At 48.3% G+C, this 20,212-nt stretch overlaps 1 protein-coding gene across 2 annotated transcripts; it reads left to right on the forward strand.

Annotated features, from left to right (window-relative positions):
• Positions 1 to 471: 471 nt before the first annotated feature.
• On the forward strand, positions 472 to 19,341 carry LOC128818755 (cryptochrome DASH-like). Of its 2 annotated transcripts, XM_053998343.1 has the most exons (14): positions 472 to 542; positions 654 to 826; positions 1,910 to 2,003; positions 2,280 to 2,410; positions 3,412 to 3,560; positions 4,512 to 4,600; positions 6,637 to 6,710; positions 8,341 to 8,430; positions 10,456 to 10,535; positions 11,783 to 11,842; positions 12,886 to 13,043; positions 15,869 to 15,988; positions 16,944 to 17,120; positions 18,313 to 19,341. In XM_053998343.1, exons 1-14 carry the CDS (start codon positions 477 to 479, stop codon positions 18,406 to 18,408), a joined length of 1,557 nt encoding a protein of 518 aa, XP_053854318.1. In that variant the 5' UTR covers positions 472 to 476; the 3' UTR covers positions 18,409 to 19,341. The 2 variants fall into 2 exon arrangements, with proteins under 2 accessions (XP_053854318.1, XP_053854325.1); XM_053998350.1 differs by lacking the exon at positions 16,944 to 17,120.
• The last annotated feature ends 871 nt before the right edge of the window (positions 19,342 to 20,212 follow it).

Here is a 20,212-nt window from a genome sequence, read left to right on the forward strand (position 1 = left end):
GTGCTAGTGGCCATCACATCGCAGCGGTGGCATTTAAAGGATCAACACTGTCAGAGCAGGGCGAGGCTCGGTGTCACCGACCTCAGCACAGGGTCGCTGTCACCGTGGCTGAGCCTCAGCACAGCGGGGCTGCGCTGCAGCGCGGAGCGAGGCGGTTCCCTGGCGCTGTTGTGTGAAAGATAAAGAGATTTTGAAACATAAAGAGGTTAAAAAAACCACCCAGCAATAAGAGCGACCGGCCGGGGCAGGGCTCTGCTGAGACGCAGGGGGACCGCAGACCGAGGGAAGCGAACTCATCGCGGTCCCGCTGCCCTCCAGGGATGCGGGGCGGGACGTGCCCGTCCCGCGGGATGCGCTGGGGGCGGACACGGGGACCCGGAGCAGGACGGCTCCTCCCCGGCGGGGCGGGATGAGGGGCCGGGCAGAGGGGCACGGAGCCGGCCCGGGCGAGGTGGGAGAGGCCACAGGGAGTGAGAATGTCGGGGACAGCGGGCACGGCCATCTGCCTGCTGCGCTGCGACCTGCGCGCCCACGACAACCAGGTAGGGACCGCCGCGGGTTTCTGTAGGAACAGCCCTGCTGTTGGGCAGGATGGGGAGGGATTCTCCTGCGTCCCGCCCCGGGAGCTCTCACGGCTCTCTTTGTGTTTCCAGGTGCTCCACTGGGCTCAGCACAACGCAGATTTCGTGATTCCCCTCTACTGCTTCGACCCGCGGCACTACCTGGGCACCCACTGCTACAGCTTGCCGAAGACCGGCCCCCACAGGCTCAGGTTTTTGCTGGAAAGTGTGAAGGATCTGAGGGAAACGCTCAAGAAAAAAGGAAGGTAGTTGAGAAAGCACCGTGCAAATACCACATACATTTCTATTTTCCTACCCTCTTTCAGCACGTACCTGTGCTGTGACTCGGATCGTGTCGGGTGCTCTGGGCTCCGGTGGTGGCTGATTTCAGAGATATTTCAGAGAGCCACAGCCCTTCTGTTAGATACTGTAGGGTCCCGTGTGTAGCCCCTGCTGTGGTCACCGGCACGGGGGACAAAGAGCCATCCAGGCTCTGTGCCACGTGGGTTTTGCTGTCTCAGGTACCCCTGATCAGTGTCGGCCTTGAGTGCTTTGCCCAGAGTGCTGACAGTGGGAGACGTGAACGGTAGAATTTTGAGATGTGGGCAATTACAGCAGCCACTGTGGCCAGGAGCCTTCCTGGAGAGCTTTCCCTGGGAATTAGCTTGAGACAGACCAAAATGGAGCCTGGCTTCTGAGACTGGAGAGTAACATTTCCTTATGCTCTGTCCCACTAAACCAGTCTCTGGACTCAGATATCCTTGTTTATGATGCCTTTAGAACCATCACTGGGGTAGACCAGGGCCTGAAGAATCCACTGCCAGATAATATCTGGCTTTGCAGAGCAAAAGATCATGGAGTCATAGAGTAGTTTGGGTTGGAAGGGAGCTTTAAGGGCCATCTAGTCCAGTCCCCCTGTAATGAGCAGGGGACATTTTCAACCAGATCATGTTCAGAGCCCTGTTCAGTGTGACCTTGAATATTTCCAGGGACTCTCTGAGGAACTTGGACAAGGTGGATCAGCCAGCTCTTGAATCTCTTTAGTGTGTGAGGATGAACAGATTCACTTTTAGGTAACAGCCTGGCTTTGTGCCCAGTCATCCTTTCTAAGGCATCCAGAGTGGCAGAAATGTGTTTGACACAAACTAAGCCCCAGAGGCTTACAAACTCTGTTCAGGGGCTCCTAAAAAATGCAGGCTGATCAAATCCTTTCTGTCTGCCTCCACACACTGTTTGTGCTCCATAGAAAACTTGGACATGAGTGCCTGCCTGGGCTGGGATGATGGCCTCTTGTGCACATAATTAACAATAACATCAAACCTATTTCAGGCCAATATTTTGTATTTTAGTACCCTGGTTGTGAGGAAGGGGAAGCCGGAAGATGTGGTCTGTGATCTGATTGCTCAGCTGGGCTCTGTCACTGCTGTGGTTTTCCATGAAGAGGTAAGGGAAATACTCGAGTGACACAGTTAAAAAATAAAATCATGCAGTGAAGGTTTCTTCCATGACCAAGTGGTGATGCAGATCCTGTGTGTTCAGAGCCTTTCTTGGCTGTGGTGTTGTTAACCTCGGGGGAACTGGGTAGTTCCTGGGATGGGGAATCCCTGAGTGAGAGGCAATGTGGAGAAGCATGAGGAGGGCAAGACCAGGGACCAGGGTCTTTGTGCATGTGGGAGCTGCATTTGTGCAGCCCTGGCCTCACTCTTTGGTTCTCCCTAGGCCACGCAGGAGGAGCTGGATGTGGAGAAGGGGCTGTGCCAGGTGTGTAGGCAGCACGGGGTGAAGATTCAGACATTTTGGGGCTCCACGCTGTATCATCGGGATGATCTTCCCTTCAGGCCTATTGACAGGTGGGCTGCTCTGTGGTATCACCCCTCCACTGTGCCATTTGTTTCTCACTCAGGAGGGCTCCCAGTCCTCTGGTCCCACAGGGAAAGGACCTGTTAGTCCATCTGTTTGTGCTTTTATGGAGCAGTGCCATCATGCTCAGGCACACAAAGGGGAAGCGGCACGTTCAAGCCCTCTGCGCTAGTAGGATTTATGCTTCTGTATGTATAAAGCCAAGGTGTGTGTTTGACCATTTATTAAGGAACTGGAAAAGACCTCTCAGATCATCAAATCAAACCATTAACTAAGCCAAGCCCACCAGTAAATCACATCCTTCAATGCCACATCTGCACATCTATTAAATCTGCCAGGGACACTGACTTCACCCCTTCCCTGGACAGCTTGTTCCAGCCTGATCACCCTTTCTCTGAAGAAACTTTTCCTGATATCCAATCTAAACTTCACCTGAAGCAACTTTATAGAACCATTAAAAGGTTTGGGTTGGAAGGGACCTGAGAGATTATTTATTTCCAGCCCCTCCTTGGTGTGTGTACTCTTCACTGCTCCCTCAGTAGTCACCTGAAGTGTGGTTGATGGAGTTGAGTGATTCATGGTATTCTGTAGCAAATGTGTATAATAAGGGCAGACAAGTCAGGCCATGAAAATGCCTGTTTTTCTCCTTTGACTGAGAAGGCACCAGGGGGATGTAGATTTTTACACTGACATCAGCTGTGTTAATCAGAAGTTAGGTGAGATAAATCTGGCTCTCAGGGATTCCCCCACCAGGGCACACCTTAAATTGAAAAGGCACAATTTGCATCAGAAGCAGAAAGAAACTGGGCAAAGGACTGAGCTTCTGGTGGCTGTTATCCCCGGGGGCATCTGCCCTTGTCGTGCCTGGCAGTGTTCAAGCAGGCATCACAAACGTGAGAGGACAGCCTGGAATGCTAATCCTGCTCCTGAGGAAGGGGTGTGTGGCGTGTGGAGGGCCAGGGCAGTGACCTGGCTGCTCCCATCTGTGCAGGTTACCTGATGTCTACACCCACTTCCGAAAAGCGCTGGAATCCGGGGCCAAGGTCCGGCCAACCCTGCGGATGGCAGATCAGCTAAAGCCCCTGGCTCCAGGGCTAGAAGAAGGGAGTATCCCTACAATGGAGGATTTTGGGCAGAAGGGTGAGGAAACTGAATTTGGAAGTTGCTCTAATGAAATCCTGCTTAGATTCTGTTCTTAAAAATATCCTACTCAGGTCTGTTTTGAAAAACGTGGTTTACAAAGTAAATAATCTCCTGCTGCTCCAGACTCCCAGATGTTCAGCCAGGCTGAATCAGGTACCTGTGCTGGCTGCACTTGAGCTCTGATGGTTAGTACAAACCAAACATCGTGCAGTGCATATTATATTCTGTCACAGAAAAAAATACCTTTTTGTAAAAATGCAGAGGCAACTATTGGTTGAGAGATACATGAAATGTCCCTAAGGATGACTGGATTATCATGGCCCTTTCAGTCTGGGAGGTGCTGTAGAAGCATCTGTCTGTAGTTGCAGGGTTAGTTAGATACTTGTCTTCAAATTAAAAGATAATAGATTTAGATTAGATGTGAGGAAGAAATTCTTCCCTGTGATGCCGATGAGGCCCTGGCACAGGTTGCCCAGAGAAATTATGGATGTGCCATCCCTGGAAGTCTTCAAGGCCAGGCTGAACAGGGCTTGGAGCAACTTGGGATAGAGGAAGGTGTCCCTGCCCATGGCAGGAGGTTGGATCTGGATGATCTTTAATGTCCCTTCCAGCCCAAACCATTCTGTGATTCTATGATATGTCTCTTGCTGAGAACCAAAACACAAAAGCAGTGGTTGCCCTTCAAACTGTCACTAAGCCTCAGTTCACTCACACTGCAAATGCAGGTAAAATCCTTGTATGGGAATTTCCTACCCTGCACCTGGGTAGGAAACATCCTTAGTGATTTTTAATATGTTTGATATGACCCTTATTTTAAAGGAAGACCACATAATCTTTTATGCCCCCCAAAGCAGACATCCCCACTGCTGAGCATGCCTGGATTTTAAGCTCCCTGCCTGCGAGATGCTTTCCCAGGGGGTAACAAGGTGTTGGTGTTTTCTGTGGCAGATCCCGTGGCTGATCCCCGAACAGCCTTCCCGTGCAGTGGAGGAGAGACCCAGGCTTTAATGAGGCTGCAATATTATTTTTGGGACACGGTAACTCCTACATTTCCTTGCCTACATCCTCCCCCTTGTACACATGGCCATGCAAATGGGTGAGGCTGCAATTTCACTTCCTAATAATGTTTCCTTAGCTCCCGTATAAAACTTCACAAAGGAGGGAATTAGCATTATTTCAGTTTTTCAGAGAGACAAACTAGACCAAAAAGAAGTCCTCTGGGACTGGGAAATGTAAGCCAAATACTTAGGAACCTAGTTTACTGGCCATCTCTCTGAAGTATTTTTTTCCATTAACTTCTGGGACTTGGGACAAAATTTTTTAGCTGCTTTACCTTGATTTGCTCCTTCTATGCTCATGTCCCACATCATCAGCAATGTAGCTTCTCTGTTTTGGAGGAGTGAAAAGTGGCCTGAAGGGCTGGAATTGCAGCTGGGGTGAGGAACAACCAACCCAAGTTCTGCCTGCAGTTATAAATAGTAGGAGGTTTGTGTAGTCTGGTTTAAAATCTTGTAGCCAGTAATGACAGCTACTGTTGGTTTCCTTGCTTTGGTGGAGTGAAGCTCCTGCTGACTGCATGTTGTCAGAGAGTTTTTGAACTTCTTTCTGGTCTAGTTTGAGGAACTTAAATTTGCCGTGTCTGAATTCAAAGGTACATGTGCTGATTTCCAACAGCATCAGACCCCAAGCAGTTTTCTGGATAAAGGAGGGAGCACCTCTCCAGCTGAGATGGGTTAAAAGTGTGGTGTTCCCAGTGCCTCACTGGGGCAGCCTCCGGGGCATCCTTTCAGCTTCAGTTTCCCAAATTCCTGCATTCCTTTGCTTTTGGGGAGCATTGTCCTGGTTTAACCCCATAAGGCAGCTCAGCCCTACAGTTCCTACAGCAGCTGCTCCCTCAGTTCCTGCCAGTGAGATGGAGGAGAGATTCAGATGGATTAAAGTGAGAAAAGTCACATGTTGAGTTAAAGACCATTTAATGGGGGAAACCAAAAGCTGTTTGCACAAGCAAAGCAAGGTAAGGATTAATTTAATTCTTCCCACCAGTGGGCAGGTGTTCAGCCATCCCCTAGAAAGCAGGGCTTCATCACAGTTACTTGGGAATACAAATGGCATCACTCCAAACATCCTGACTTTATATGCTGAGCATGATATCATATGGTCTAGAATTCCCCTTGGGTCAGCTGGGGTCAGCTGTCCCAGCTGTGTCCTCTTCCAAATCCTCGTGTATCCCCAACCTACTCAGGGTGGGGTGGTGAGAGAAGCAGAAAAGGCCTTGAGGCTGTGTGAGCTCTGCTCAGCAGTAAGGAAAACATTGGTGTGCTCTCTGCACTGGTTTCAACACAAATCCAAAACAACCCCAGATTAGCTGCAGTGAAGAAAATTAACTCCATCCCAACCAAAATATGTACAAGTGTGTGTAGCTTTTGCTCTTGGTCAGGCATTAATATAATCAGAGCTGGAAAACCCGTTCCTTCTTTTTTTATAATGCAAATATTGTCTTCCCCAGTGAGCTACAACAGCCCTTTAGCAACTGTAACATGTGCAGTGAAGGTGATCAAAGAGAGATTGGTCTTCCCTACGTCACCTGCATTGTCCATGGAATGCTCAGAACATGCAAGATCTGCCTCCTGCTGTAAATGTGTGGGGCACAGAAGCAACAGCGGTCAGAGTTTCTGCAGCTGAGTGTTGGGAGCTGTGACACTGATTCTATAACCCCCAGGCAAGCAGCCACAAGGCTGCCAGTTCCACTGGTGCTTTTCAGTGGGTTTTTGATCCAGAATCAGATGGGAATGGGCAGGGAGCAGCAGGGCCAGGTGCACGGTGCTTGTAGAGAGAAACGAGCTGTAGGCTGAAGCAGGGAGCACAGCTTGTGACACACCCCAGAGCTGTAATGAAGACTGCTGGCCTGATTCATGCCTGTGTGCTGGAGGCAGGAATTGGGCAGCTGTGCAATCCTTGCGGGCAGCCATGAGAGGGAGCCCAGCCCTGCCAGATTGCTCTGGCTCCAGAAGGAAAGAACATTTAGCAGGTTGCTTGTAAAGTATTAAAACTTTTTCTTCTTTTGCTCTCACAGAATCTGGTTGCTTCTTACAAGGAGACTCGGAATGGGCTGGTGGGAATGGATTACTCAACGAAATTCGCACCATGGTAAAGGTTTTTGTTGAGACTTGAAAATCCTTTTCTGCTTCCATCCCAAACAGATGTTACCTGTGTGCTGAGTGCTGCTGGGCATGGGTAGGGGTCTAGGTGTGGTTCCTTTGGCCCTTTTTATTGTGGTAGAGCAGCTCTGAGGCTGCACTTCCCTGGAACTGCTGCAGTGAGGCAGAACTGTGCCAAGAGCTGTTTGTGCTGGGAGCAGAGTGTGGACAGGGAGCAGAAGGGACTCACCAAAGCCTTTGGCTTTGTGCTGCTTTGTGTGGGAAGGGAAAGGCAGGGAAGCAGCACAGCTTCAGTGTGTTGGTAGGGCTGTAGCAAAACTCAGCCTAATCCTGGTTTCCTGCATAGTCTGGGGCAGGTCACCCCACCTCACTGCCATTCTGCGGGGTGAAGAGACCCTTCTGATTATTCCTGTTGGAAAGGATCTTTTGTGCGGGTAAATATTTTGGTTTTTAATTAGGGGCTTTAGTTCCTGGTGCTGGAAGAGGCAGAGTTAATTCCGGACTGGAATTGAAGCAGCAGCAGAACCCAGTTCAGCCTAAGCTGAGAGCATCTGGATTCTCCCAACAGAATTGCAATGAGAACCAAATTTCTGAGGCTGTTGCAGGTCAGGATTTGTTTCCAACGAGTTTTGCGCTGTGATGGTTGCAGTGGATGGCTCCATCTGGTGGCACTTTGGGATCCCAGGACTGCTGGCTCTGTGGATGTTTGTTATTTGTGGCCTCCACTTGAGTTTTTCCAAGCTGGCCATTTGCTCAGAGCAAACAGTCCTGATCTGCCTGCCCCAAAATGTTCCCCTGTCACATAATCAAAATCAGAGCAGTTCAGGTTGCAGCCAGTCATTCCCATCTCATACTGGCCTTTAGAGCTGGTGAGCAATTAAGGAAAAACTCTTCAAAGTCCTTCTTTCTGTTTTCCACAATTCATTAGAACATCCAGTGTTTCCACAAGCTGTAGTGGAAATGGAAGTAAAATGCATTTCTAGGAAAAGCAAGGTAAAAGTTGTTCTTTATTACTCTGTGTTATGGAGTTGGAGTCTTTCCTGTCTTGCAACAGCCCTGATTTGGAACAAATGGAAGGAGCCCAGTGGGTTGAAATGCCAGAGCAGGGTTTGGTTCCCTAGTTTTCCTGACAGGGCTCAGATTTTCAGCAGTCACTTGCCTTCTGTGGTTGCTCAAAGGAGCCACTGAGGTTCTGCAGGAAAAGGAGCCCTGGGCATGGGATAAGGACGTTTGTGGTAAAAGGACAGGTAGGACATGTAGTGCAGAGGCTGACATTTGAGATTCTTTTCTGAATGTGTCATTGGGTTTGTTAAATCATTTAGACAAAACTTGTCCAACTTGAGTAAAATTATTTGTCTCCACAGCTGGGAGACTCCTGTAACAGTCATACCCCAGGAAGGAGAGGATCTTGATTCTTGGAAGAGAATTTTCTCTCTTGAAGAGTTGCAGAGAAGTTACACCTTGACTAAAGCCATTTAGGAAGTCAGGGTCAGAACTGGAAGCCAAAGAAATATTTTAGACAGCAACTCTAACCACAAAACTGCCCCTCTCCTTCCTCTGAGCTGACATCAAACTGTCAGTCCTGTGTGGCATTCAGGACATCATTGCTCTGCTTTCAGGCTGGCTCTGGGCTGCATCTCACCTCGATACATCTATGAGCAGATCCAGAAGTATGAGAGAGAGAGAACAGCAAATCAGAGCACATACTGGTATGTCTTTGCACCATCAGCATGGCTTATTTCCTCTGAAAAGGAACCTGGTATTTCATGCACAGGAGAGTGATTTGTTAACTCTCTTTGTAATTCATGTTTGTTTTTCCTTTGCCTGCCTGCTGGTTCCTCTGGGTTGCAGTGTAGTTCTCTTTCAGTACAGATTTATTAGTCTGTCTTTGACACCCAGGGGCTTTAGGCACTTTGTAAGTAAAGATTATCAATGCCAGTTGTCATTATTATTGCTGGGAAACCGTGGCTCATGATTTTTGAAAACAATCTCAGCAAATCAGCACCATCCATCTCTGTGTTCTTATGGGCTAAATGAGAAGGAGGAATAGTTTACAAATAAAAGCCAAAGGGTTTCTCAGACTGAGGATATGAGCCCAAAAGTCTCAGTGACTCTGTGACTCGTACAAATCTCATGGTGTTTGAGGGTCCCATGGCCACAAGTCCAGCAAGTGGCTCTGTGTTTGCTCAGCTGCCTGGCCATGACCACCACATCAGAGCAGAGGGGAAGAGGGCACTGGGAATTGGGTTTAATGCATCCCACCTTGTCACCTGTGCTCTTCCTCACCTCTCAGTTTATCCATCCCTGGGCTGGCCTTGAACTTGTTCAGCTCTGCCCAGACACTGTGAATCAGAACCTGGAGATCTGATTGAGAAACAGGTTCCTGTTAGAACCTGGCTTAACTCTAGACCTGGATGGGAAAAATCCCAAACCGTAATGTCTGTGCAAACGCTAGAGCTAAATATTCATTTTGGTTTGTTACATTTGCAACATGTCAAGCAGCACAGTGGTTGGTGAGGAACAGGCAGAACACTGCCAACCATTCTGGCCAAAATGCTCAGTTTCATTAAAATTCAAATGACAGATAAAATACCAACACCCATGAAGTGTTTGGTTTGTTTTTTGTTTTTTTTTTTCTTCAAAGACAGTTAAGAGAGGACAGATTTCAAGAAATGAACATACTCCTGTTTTCCATCTAACAGTCAGCCAGCCTGCTGGCAGCTGGCATGGTGATTTTAGCATTTTAAAGTGTTCAGTAATTATAAAAATGAAGCTGTCAAGCTCCCAAGAAGTCAATTGTATAATGAAGTGCAGGTCATGGTGGCTGCACATGAGGGACTCATTGAACCTCAGTGTTATGACACTACTTTTTAGGATTTGGACAGTGTCCAGTTCAGGTTGGACATTAGGAGGAATTTCTTCACTGAAGGGGTGATCAGACATGGGAGTGGATTTCCCAGGGAGGTGGTGGAGTCACTGTCCCTGAAGGTATTTAAGGAAAGACTGGACTCGCTGCCATGGTCTGGTTGACACTGTGGTGTTTGGTCATAGATGGGCCTGGATGGTCTCAGAGGTCTTTTCCAGCCTAACTGATTCCCTGATTCTGTTCCATAACCAGATTATGCAGAAGGATCTTGTCAGCCTAAAAATCAGCTGAGCAGAGTGCTTCCCATATGGCATAGAGTTGAAGCAGGTCTCTGAGGCTGATGTGCCATCATTTTATAAGAAGCTCTTTTTATATAAAAGTTTTATATAAAACTGTCCTTTTTTCTGTGGACCTAGCATCTGATCTAATGGGCTGGAGCACTGTAAACCAGTTTTGAAAGGTGTCTTAGAGTCTCTTGCAAAGGTTATTGCTGAAATCAAGACAAATAAATCAACACAAAGCTCTCAGGAATGTGCTGATGTGCTCATTCCTGCGGAAGTGTAAAGCTCAATCAGGCCCTCGCCCTGCTCTGTGGAGAATTGCATCCCAGCAGGGATGGAGGAGGAACATGTTTCCTGAAACTCTGCTCCTGCACATGAGCTAAGGAAAGCTTCCCAGGTGATTCATGCAGAGTTTGCTTTCCCTGGAAGACAGGTAAGCAGCCTTGGGGAAAGAGCTGGTGTCACAGGGAAGGTCCCTGAAATGGCTGCTTGTGCACGGTGTTAATGGTGGGTTTATGGAAGCAAAATCCTTGTTCAGTAATCATATGTGAGCCACAGTGAAATGCTGAGCTGGCTTTGTGTTTCAGGGTCCTGTTTGAACTGCTGTGGCGGGATTACTTTCGGTTTGTGGCCCTGAAGTACGGCAGGAGGATTTTCTCATTAAGAGGTGTGTATGGATCACTACATTTAGGGGGAAAGGGACTCTCTTACAACAGGGAAAGTAAGACAAGAGGCTGTTGGCATTAAGATGTACAAATGTTCTTCTCATGGTTCTTGTGTCACCACCCTGGGATGCTGCTGGGAACTCTGATAGAACAGAAGTGCCTCAGCACCATTGTCCTGGACACTGATCCCCAAATCTGATTAGATACAGGGAGTATTATTGACACCTGTCTGTGGGAAACAGCAGCACAAGGAGAGTGAAGATGCTGTTTGCAGAGACATTCCACCTTTCAGCAGAATCCAGGCTTCAAGCTTGCCTGAGTTTTCCAGAGGACCTGGGACAGAGCAGGAACTGACCCAGCAGGGTGAATCCCAAGAAACCAGATACTGCACTACATAGGAATCAGAGTGAAATTTGGCTCCAGCCCCAGTGACAGGAGTGTGCATGTGAAATGGGGGTCTGAGCACTCAGTGCTACAACAAATACCCAGTCCATGTGTCAGGAGGCCCTACAGGTGATGCCTGAGCTGGGTGAGCTGCTCTGCAGGTGATGCAGCACTGGCTTAGATGCTCCAGGGCAGCCTACCTGGCATCCAGCTGTGGCTGCACAGGGACACGTTTTCTTCAGGGCCTGTGTCACATCTGCCAGGCCTGTGTGGCTGTTCTGATGGCACTGGAAGCCTGATCTTGAATGTTTGTAGCTAGAGCTGAGTTGTCCCTGCTGCCTCTGCTCCATTGCACAGAAGGCTGTAATTGCCACTGGATCCTGCAAACATGAAATCATCCTCCTCATCTGTTCCTATCCCATTTGCAGGGGCAAAGTGTTGCCCAGGGCTTCTGCCAGGTAATTCTGGGTGTAGTCGCTGCTACAGAAACACATTTCACATAAACTTTGTCCTGGAGTAAAGCTGAAAAAGAAAATACCAGCGTGGGCCAGAGCTGTCCACTTGTGAGGTCTGAGTCTTTTTTAATTAAAAAAGGAAAAAAAAAAAGGAAACATCAGCAAAACAAATAGACAAAATCCATTAGGGCTTGAACACCCTCTATGTGCAGAAGACACCCTTTTGCAACACTTGAGGGGGGGACTGGATCATCTCTAAACCTGTGCAGAAGGTTTGTTTGTAATGGCCCTGAGAGGCCGAGTTTCACCCTCACTCCTTGTGTCAACCAAGCTCCCCTGGCTGTGTTGTGGTCTGAGTAACTGCCTGTGTCAGTATTTCTTCATCAGCAGGTCATGATTTTCCTCCACAGGGCTTCAAAGTAAAGACATCCCCTGGAAAAAGGACCTTCAGCTCTTCAGCTGTTGGAAAGGTCAGTAGAAACCGCAGGTTTGGCCGGCTGTGTTTTGTTCTCCACGTGTCTGTTGGGGCTCACGTGTGCCCTAACACTGACTCAGGTCTCTGTAGGGGACCTGCCAGCATGGTCAGGGCTGGCATTTAAACTGGCATCACCAGGGTATGAATGTGTGTGGCTTCCCTTCCCAGACTGAGCCCATACAGGAGCAGCCCACAGGGTTACCCTGCTTTCTGAGGTGCACTGCAGGTGGATTTTCCTGCCCAGGAGGGAGTGTTTGTGACCTGCTGGTTCTTTGTGTTTAGTCACACAGAGGCTGACCAGCCCTTCTTATCAATACTAGATTGCCATGCCTGCTGTGTTTGGTTCTGTTTGCTTTTGGTTACAAGGTTACAACAGATTTAGACTAAATCACATCTTTTGTAATCCCGCTGCCTTTTCTTAAGCTGTTATAAATTTGTTGTTGTAACGTGAATAGCAAGCATAATATCTCAGCACTTGGAGGGACTAACAGATTTAAGTATTATAATCAGTGTAATACTCACCTGTGTATCTTTTTTTTTGTGTTAATGCCACGTGTACCCATTTGCACACAGGATAAAATAAATCATCCAGGCACAGTAAATCTTTTCCTTAACAACAGACAAACTCTACTTTTCAGGTACTAACCGTGGGGGATTTGCCCAGTACATCCCTCTGTTAGTCACCTGTCAAGAATCTTTCTGTTCCTGGCCCATCTTACTATAGTCTGCATATTTATTTTACTCTGCAAAATTCCCTGCAACCCACCTGATTGTTTTTCCAGTCTGAGATTTTCCTGTACTTTTTTTTTTTTTTACTTCTTGCCAAAACTTGTCTCCACCTTAATTTTCAGTATGATGTCTCCAATTTAATTTCCAGTGGATCTTAGTGGCTGCACTCCAGCTAAACCACACTGAAATCTCTCCCTGCTGCTGTGCACTGGCACTGCCTTGGAAATGGCTGTGAATACATGACCACAGGCTGGTTTATGAGTGCCTCAAAGCATCCTGATACTCCAGTGCTGTGTTTTATCTCTGCAGAGGGCAAAACTGGGGTTCCTTTTGTGGATGCCAACATGAGGGAGCTGAGTGCCACGGGCTTCATGTCGAACAGAGGGCGGCAGAACGTCGCCAGCTTCCTCACCAAGGACCTGGGGCTGGACTGGAGGATGGGGGCAGAATGGTTTGAATACCTGCTGGTAAGACTGGGCCCTTTGTGTGCCTGGAGTTTAATGACAGACAGGAGGACAGCCCTGATTTATAAGAAAGGGTACAGGTGATGATAAATAATTTTCAGGCCGATAAAATACTGTGTAGATACTTCTTGCAGTGTGAGAGCTTCCCAAAGCTCACATAAGTAAAAGGAATTTTGCCACAGTGGAGCTGCCACCAACAAAGATGCAGCTAGGAAGTTTGCAGTAAACTTTGATCCTCTGTGCAGGGTTTTAGCCAGAGATCTGTTGCACTTGACAAAACTTTCAAACATGAATTATGCTACCAATGCTCTGATTTGCTCACCCCAGAGGCTGGGGATGAGGGCAGCCCAGAAATAGAATATAAAAAGGCGTGTGTGCTGGCACAGTGTCTGTGCATTGATGGCTGTGGACTGGGAAGCCAGCTAGTCAAGCACAGGCAAGTAGGGACAATAGTTGGATCAGCTTCCACAGAGCTCCACCCTGGCTGGAGGCATCCTTCTTCATTCTGGGGTGTTACAGGCCTCCCTGCCAACTGGAGCACCAATTCCTCTCTCATATATCAGTCAGCAGCTGTGTGAGCTCTGTTAAATAGGTGGGTCACTTTTCTGACTTCAGTCCCCATGGATTCTCATGGTACTAACTGAAAAAGGCCAAATACTCACATCAGCCTCACATTAAAGGTCTCATCTGTGGGATACAGGAGGCTACTGGCAATCAGAAAACTTTCCACTCACTTGGAATGCTGGATGGGCAGAGAAGACCAGTTGCCTTGCCAGTATCTGCAATTAAAAGAGACTTTTTTTTTTTTTTTAATGTAATTTTTTTTAACTTCCTTGGATTTGGGCTCTGACATGGCATTGGCTGCAGGAGGAAAATCTGGGTGCTCTCCCATGCCAGTGCTGTGAGCAGCAGTGGGATTGGACAACAACACAGTGCAGGACATCAGGATCCTCCAGGAAGGGGTTTTGGGGAGCTCCATGCAGTGATGCTTTTACAGATAAGAGCAAGAGCCTTCCACAAGTGTGTCCTATTCCACAAGTGAGGAAGACCTGGAAGGTCTCACACTAGAAAGATGCTGCCTGTGTTATCTACATTTATTCCTATGGAATATGAATACCTGCCTTGCTGGAAGCAGAACTTAGCACTGGCCCCTTCACCTCGGGAAGCCCCAGATGCTGATGGCCACTGTAGGTTGGTGTGGCACAGGCTGATCCTTGTGCCCTTTGGTCCCATCTTGTGTCACACAGCTCTGCAGCACACAGGAGACATCAGCTTGGTGGGGAAGACATGGCTGTAGAAGGGTAGAGGCCAATACAGAACTGAAACTGAAATCTCACTTGCCTCTAAAAAAAGGAAAGCAATGCCTATTTCATCTCCAGTACTGCCAGCAAAGGCCCACCAAGTGTTTGTGTGTGCCATCCACACCACACAGGCAGGGAAACTGAGGCACAAGCTCTCTGCAACCCACTGGAGCCAGGGGTAAAGCCAGAGACCACTGGTGTCCTGAACTGAGACTATCTCAGCTCTGACTTCATTGATTTCATTCCCAGGGTCAGGCCCCAAGGAAAAGCAGAGAAACAAACAGAAGAGAATGCCAGGAAGGGGCAAGGCTGGGGGGAAATGAGCCTGCCTCCCCCAGGCCCCCTTGGATTTGCCCTCACCTCCCACACATGCTTTCCTGCATGTTAATCACACAATCAGGCCTCCAATGGCATCTTTCTTCCCTCCTTATCTCACCAGCTGGAGGAAGTGAGCTGGGAAGGGGAAGCCTGGTGCACAGGGAGCAGAGCTGGCTGCTGCTCACCCTGACCCCAGCACTCACTGGCTCTGCAGAGAAAGGGCAGCTTGACAGAGCCCGTTCCTTGAGCCTTCTGCCATCCTGGAACACTGAGCTCCTCACTCCAAGGAGTGGCTGAGATCTTGGAAACATCTCTTTGTGGACTGGTTGCTGCTGTGGCTGCAGTTAAGGGAGAAGAGAACAGCACTGAACCAGCTCTTTCCGCCACAGCTGCTGCTTTTGCAGCACAGACATCTCTAGGAATGCTCCCTGATCTCAAACCCTCCTTGCTATCACTGCCACTCCCCTCCTGAGCAGGGTTTGAATTGTCCTACAACTGGAAAAGTTCTGGAGTTGGATTTAAGCCACCCTGCCCAGCGAAGAGCACTCAGATGGGATCACGTTCTGCTCTCAATAGTGCTTGTTCCAAAAGCCCTGCTCCATTGTGTATAAGCATCCTTGAGAGCTTTTTATTTGTTTAGAGAAGGAATAACTTGACAATGGGAAAAAACTGCAGTGTTTGTATTGTTTGCATCCTCATATACACTGTGTGGTTTGTCTGCACAGTCTGAGTAGACTTCTCTCCAAACTGCCTAGTAGGATTTGCAGAGATGATTTTGCCAGTGTGTGGTGTCTGGGTAACTGGTCAGAAATAGTTTCCTCTCATATTTGAATACTTTATTTTGGGATATGAGCATTCAAATGCTAGGGCTAGGGCTACTTGTGAAGTCTGCCGAATGATGGCAGAAAGAGAAAGATTTTCCTTTAAAAGGAAGGAAACTGAGAAAGGCTTTGGTTGGACTTTTACCGGTTTTCTGACTGAAGGATCATGAACTGAAGTAGTCTGGGAAGCTGATGCCAGACTAAAAAGCAGCCATGCAGTCCTTTTCTGAGCCAGATGCCTGTACCAACATGGGGAAGCTCTGACCACCCCAGTCTGGCTGGAGTGAAGCCCATTCAAGGAAATTTCCCCCTGAGCTAAAGAATGGATGAGAAGATTGACCAAGGGCCAGCCTATGTCTTCTGACAGTTTTCTCCCTCTCTTCTCAAGGTGGATTATGATGTTTGTAGTAATTATGGCAACTGGTTATACAGCGCTGGCATTGGCAACGACCCACGGGACAACAGGAAGTTCAACATGATCAAACAAGGCCTGGATTATGATGGGAATGTAAGTCTTGTGTGGCTGTTTTACAGGGATGAGTGCAGGAAGGACTTGTGTTTTCAGGGAGCAGAGGAGATCAATGTGCTGTGTGGATACAAAACCAATTCTTGTGTCTCCTGGCCAGCAGTCAGGCAGGTTCCTTGGTGTGTACAGGACAATGTAATTTAACCTGCTGCTGTCCCCAGGGATGTCCCCACACCCTCCCTGGTCAGTGTGTTAAGTGTTTCATCACCATTTCTTCCAAGTCACAGCCACATGCCATCAGAACATCACACAGATGCTTCCCTGAGCACAGAGCAGCTTCTTGGAGAACTCAGGAGTAACCTGAGAGACAGAACCATTCCTTGAGAGGTGCTGAAGAGTAGATTAAACCTGTGACTCCTCTGACTATCCTCTGTGAAATGGTAGGAGCAGATAAATTGCCCTTTCCTTGTGCTTAGCCAGTATTGACATACTGGATTACCTGTTTCCACGCTATTCCTTAGCTTCACATCAGGCTGTGCTGTTGCCTTTTGGCACTGTAGCTGGCAGGATTTAACAAGAAATCAGAAATTAGTCCTAGTAGAGTTAATAGGAGAGATTCAGGAACACAAGAGTGTGCAGCTGAGCTAGCCATCCTTTTTTCCTTCAGTCACGGGAAACTTCTTGGGGGTGACTTCATTTCAGGATGTCCTAAACAGGACATGTGAACAGTGCTGAAAATGCACCTCTGCCTCCCTCCAGTGCCTGCAGTGTGAGCATGGGAGAAGAGCTCCAGCATCCAGGTCTCTCTTTAGGCACTAATTCTGGGTGGAGGATTTAGCAAGAGGGGCTAAGGCTTGTCAGAGGTAACTGATGCTGTACAGCACCAGCTTTTCTACCTGGAAATCTGGCTCCTCTCTTTCCCATTGAGAAAGAGCCTTGCTGGGAAGCACTTAGAGATTGTCACTGAATGGATCCTGTCCTTTGGTTCTGTTTGCAGGGGGATTATGTCCGGCTGTGGGTGCCAGAACTGCAGGGCATAAAGGGAGCAGACATCCACACCCCCTGGGCACTGAGCAATGCTGCTCTCTCCCAGGCAGGAGTAACTCTAGGTGAGACCTACCCACAGCCAGTGGTGACAGCCCCAGAGTGGAGCCGACACATCCACCAGGGGCCTGTGAGTACTGGGAGGGCTGGGATGGGTTGGGAGGGCTCCAGGGGCTGCTCTGCATCAGTCTCTGTGAGTTCTGCTCTTCTTCCTCAGGTGTAAAGGGGGAAAAAAGTTGTTTTAATGCAAGCTCACATTACATTGCAGCAGGGACTGTGCAGCCAGGATTATTTAGCTGTCTGTCCTACCCGCGGTGGTGAAGGATGTAAATTGCTGCTGCTTCTCTGTCCCTTGTATAGTCAGAAGGGCTTAGCCACAGCTTGTTCTTCTGAGCATCCTTCCATGCCCTGGCAGCCCCACCAGAGAGATGGGGTTTCTCCAGGACCTCCACTGGTGTGACCATCCCCCACTACAGGTGGACAGAAGAGAAACAACCCAGTGTCCTTTCTGTTCAGGAGGTGGAAGTAAAAACAACCAACTTCCTGCTTGAGTGTGTCCAAACTGGAGTCAGCAAGACCCGTAAATATGGAGACTGCCCCTTGCACTTTGCTTTTTGAGCATATCTTCCCTTTAAAATGGGGGCAGAATGAGTTCTTGATCCTGCAACATGTCAAGGCTTTTATCTGCTGCCTGGGATGCTGTTCTTGGAGGAGATGGGTATGGAAGGAAATGGATGTAACCAAGGGTTGTGTATTATAAGAGTGTTCAGCATTTTGCCTTTCCCACATGCATCTACCCTGCCTCCTCCTGAGTGAGGATACTTTGTGGAGGCTCAAATTTAGGTATTGCACCAAGTCAGTGAAGAATGAAGCATGCCCCCATTTCAGGTTTTAATCCCAAGGTACAGTACCAAATTTTTAGGCCAGATTCCTTTGCCATGAGTGGACAGTTTTGTGGAAGCAAAGCTTCTGCTTCACCCATGCTGTTGGAGGGCCTGGATTAGCAACCTCCTGGGATGAGAGAAAGGACTCTGCAGGAGCACCTTCGTGAGACACCAGTTTGAGGCAGTGATGAAACTTGAAGCCAAAAAGCTTCTCAATCAGTTCAATTTTGATCAACTTTCCCAGCTCACCTTACCAGAACCCCTGGTTTCCTAAATCCCAGCCTACAGCAGTGCCTGTCAGGCCTTCCTGCCTTTGTGAGTGAACTTGGGAGGCAAAAGTTCCATGTGCACATTCACCTGGATGTCAGCACTGCTTTGTGAGCAAACCCACTCTGCAGCATCAGTAAATATCTCGCTGTTCCTTGTCATTTGCCACAGGGAGGAAGTCCCCATCCCAGGGGCAGGAGGGGACCAGCGCAGCGCAAGGACAGAGGGATAGATTTTTACTTCTCTCGCAAGAAAGATGCTTGCTGAAGGCTGAAGGAGAGCTCAGCAGGAGGTTTTGCTGCTGAGGGTGCCTGGATAATGGTTAATCACCTTGAACAAGCCAAAGATGCACGTTTGGCATGGTAAAATAACAGAGGATCTGCCTGTCTGGTATTCCCAGGGACACTTGCAGGATGTGGGTGTTTGGAGGTTGTGTATTAGCACCTCTCCTTACTATCTGGAGCCAGTGGTTTATGTGGCAGGTGTTTTCAGTCAGAACTGAAATTTCTTATGCTTATTTTTCATTTTTTTTTAAAGTTTCAAACCCACCAATCATTGTGCAATTAAAAGTTTTGCTACTGGAATATTTTATCTTCCTCATTTCCACAGAGCTCCACAGATAGAGACTGCAGAGGATGTTCTTTTACTGTGTATCTTGAAGTATTTTGGAGAAGCAGTGTGTTCCTCCTGAAAATTTCCTTGCCATACCCTGTTGTTTTTGGAAGCTGAAAAATGTTCAGTTCATAGCCAAGAATTGTGTTTTGTACTTGGTATCAAAAGCAGTTTGAAATGGATCCCTAACCAGTTTTAGGATTTTATTTTTATGCAGAATGTTGTACTTGCTGGAAGAGTTTGGGAATTTGGAGATGGCCATATTTGTGCTGTCATCTGAGGGGAGCCCAGATCTGAACACTTTGACCACCAAAGATGGGACATGGTTCTGGATTTATTGCTACTGGAGATCCACTGGGCCCGTTCTGTAAAGAATAATTGCAATACTGTAAAATCTCTGAACACTCTGGGTTGATGGGTTCACGACTGGGTGAGAAATAAACAGACATTGAACACAAGAGCAAGTTGCTCTGCCAAAAGCAGAAAAAACCAAGTGATTTTGAAGATAAGGCCTGTCAGGGCCACATGAACAATTCTACCATTTGTTGTATTAGGGGCCTGGGCAGGAATGTAGCCATCAGGGGGTGATTTGGGAGGAATAGAATGAAACAGATTTAGTGTTCTCTCTGGCATAGTGTCTCCTGACACACAGCACAGATCCCTGTCCAGGCCACTCCAGAGGGCAGGGCACTATGTTTGGACAAAGCCCAGCAGGAGAATCGCAGAATCAGTTAGGTTGGAAAAATCCTCTGAGATCATCGTGTCCAGCCTGTGACCCAACATCACCATCTCAACTGAGTGCCACATCCAGTCTTTCCTTAAACAGCTCCAGGAATGGTGATTCCACCACCTCTCTGGGGAAGCCCATTCCAATGTAATCATCCTTTCTGTGAAAAAAAATTCTTCCTGATGTCCAACCTTAGCGTACCCAGCAGAGTTTAAGACTCTGTCATCTTGCCCTATCATTTATTGCCTGGGAGAAGAGGCCAGCCCACACCTGCCTACAACCTCGTGTCAGGAGGGAGTTTTAGAGAGAGAGAATGTATCCCCTGGCTTCCTTTTCTCCAGATTAAACACCCTCAGCTCCCTCGGCCACTCCGTATAGGGCGTGTGCTTCAGACCATTCCCCAGCTCCATTCCCTTCTCCGGACCCGCTCCAGTCCCTGAATGCCGGACACAGCACTCGAGGTGGGACCTGTGTGTCCCACTGGAAGGGAGTGTTGTGGATGGGCTTTATCAGAGCTGGAACAGTCTCCAGCAGAAAGAGTGGGAAGAGCCTGGGCTGCAGGAAACCACAAGTTTTACCCTGAGCTGGGTCACGCCGATAAGAGGAGACAGGTAAATTCTTGGAAGAGGGGCCTACCAAGGGCTGTTCAGGGAAGCATCACTGCCCTGCTCCTGCAGGCCGAGCTGTCCCGAGGCCGAGCCGTGCGGCCCCGCTCGCCGGGGGAGGGCGGGC

Source organism: Vidua macroura, chromosome 1 (genome assembly GCF_024509145.1).
Source record: "Vidua macroura isolate BioBank_ID:100142 chromosome 1, ASM2450914v1, whole genome shotgun sequence".
NCBI classification, from domain to species: Eukaryota; Metazoa; Chordata; class Aves; order Passeriformes; family Viduidae; genus Vidua; species Vidua macroura.

What these genes read in the sequence shown, in the direction of transcription:
- LOC128818755 (XM_053998343.1), top strand. Translation starts at nt 477, where the DNA reads ATGTCGGGGACAGCGGGCACGGCCATCTGCCTGCTGCGCTGCGACCTG. An exon ending in ACGCTCAAGAAAAAAGGAAG is followed by an intron (nt 827 to 1,909) that starts GTAGTTGAGAAA and finishes TTTGTATTTTAG; the next exon opens with TACCCTGGTTGTGAGGAAGG. An exon ending in GCAAATCAGAGCACATACTG is followed by an intron (nt 8,431 to 10,455) that starts GTATGTCTTTGC and finishes TTTGTGTTTCAG; the next exon opens with GGTCCTGTTTGAACTGCTGT.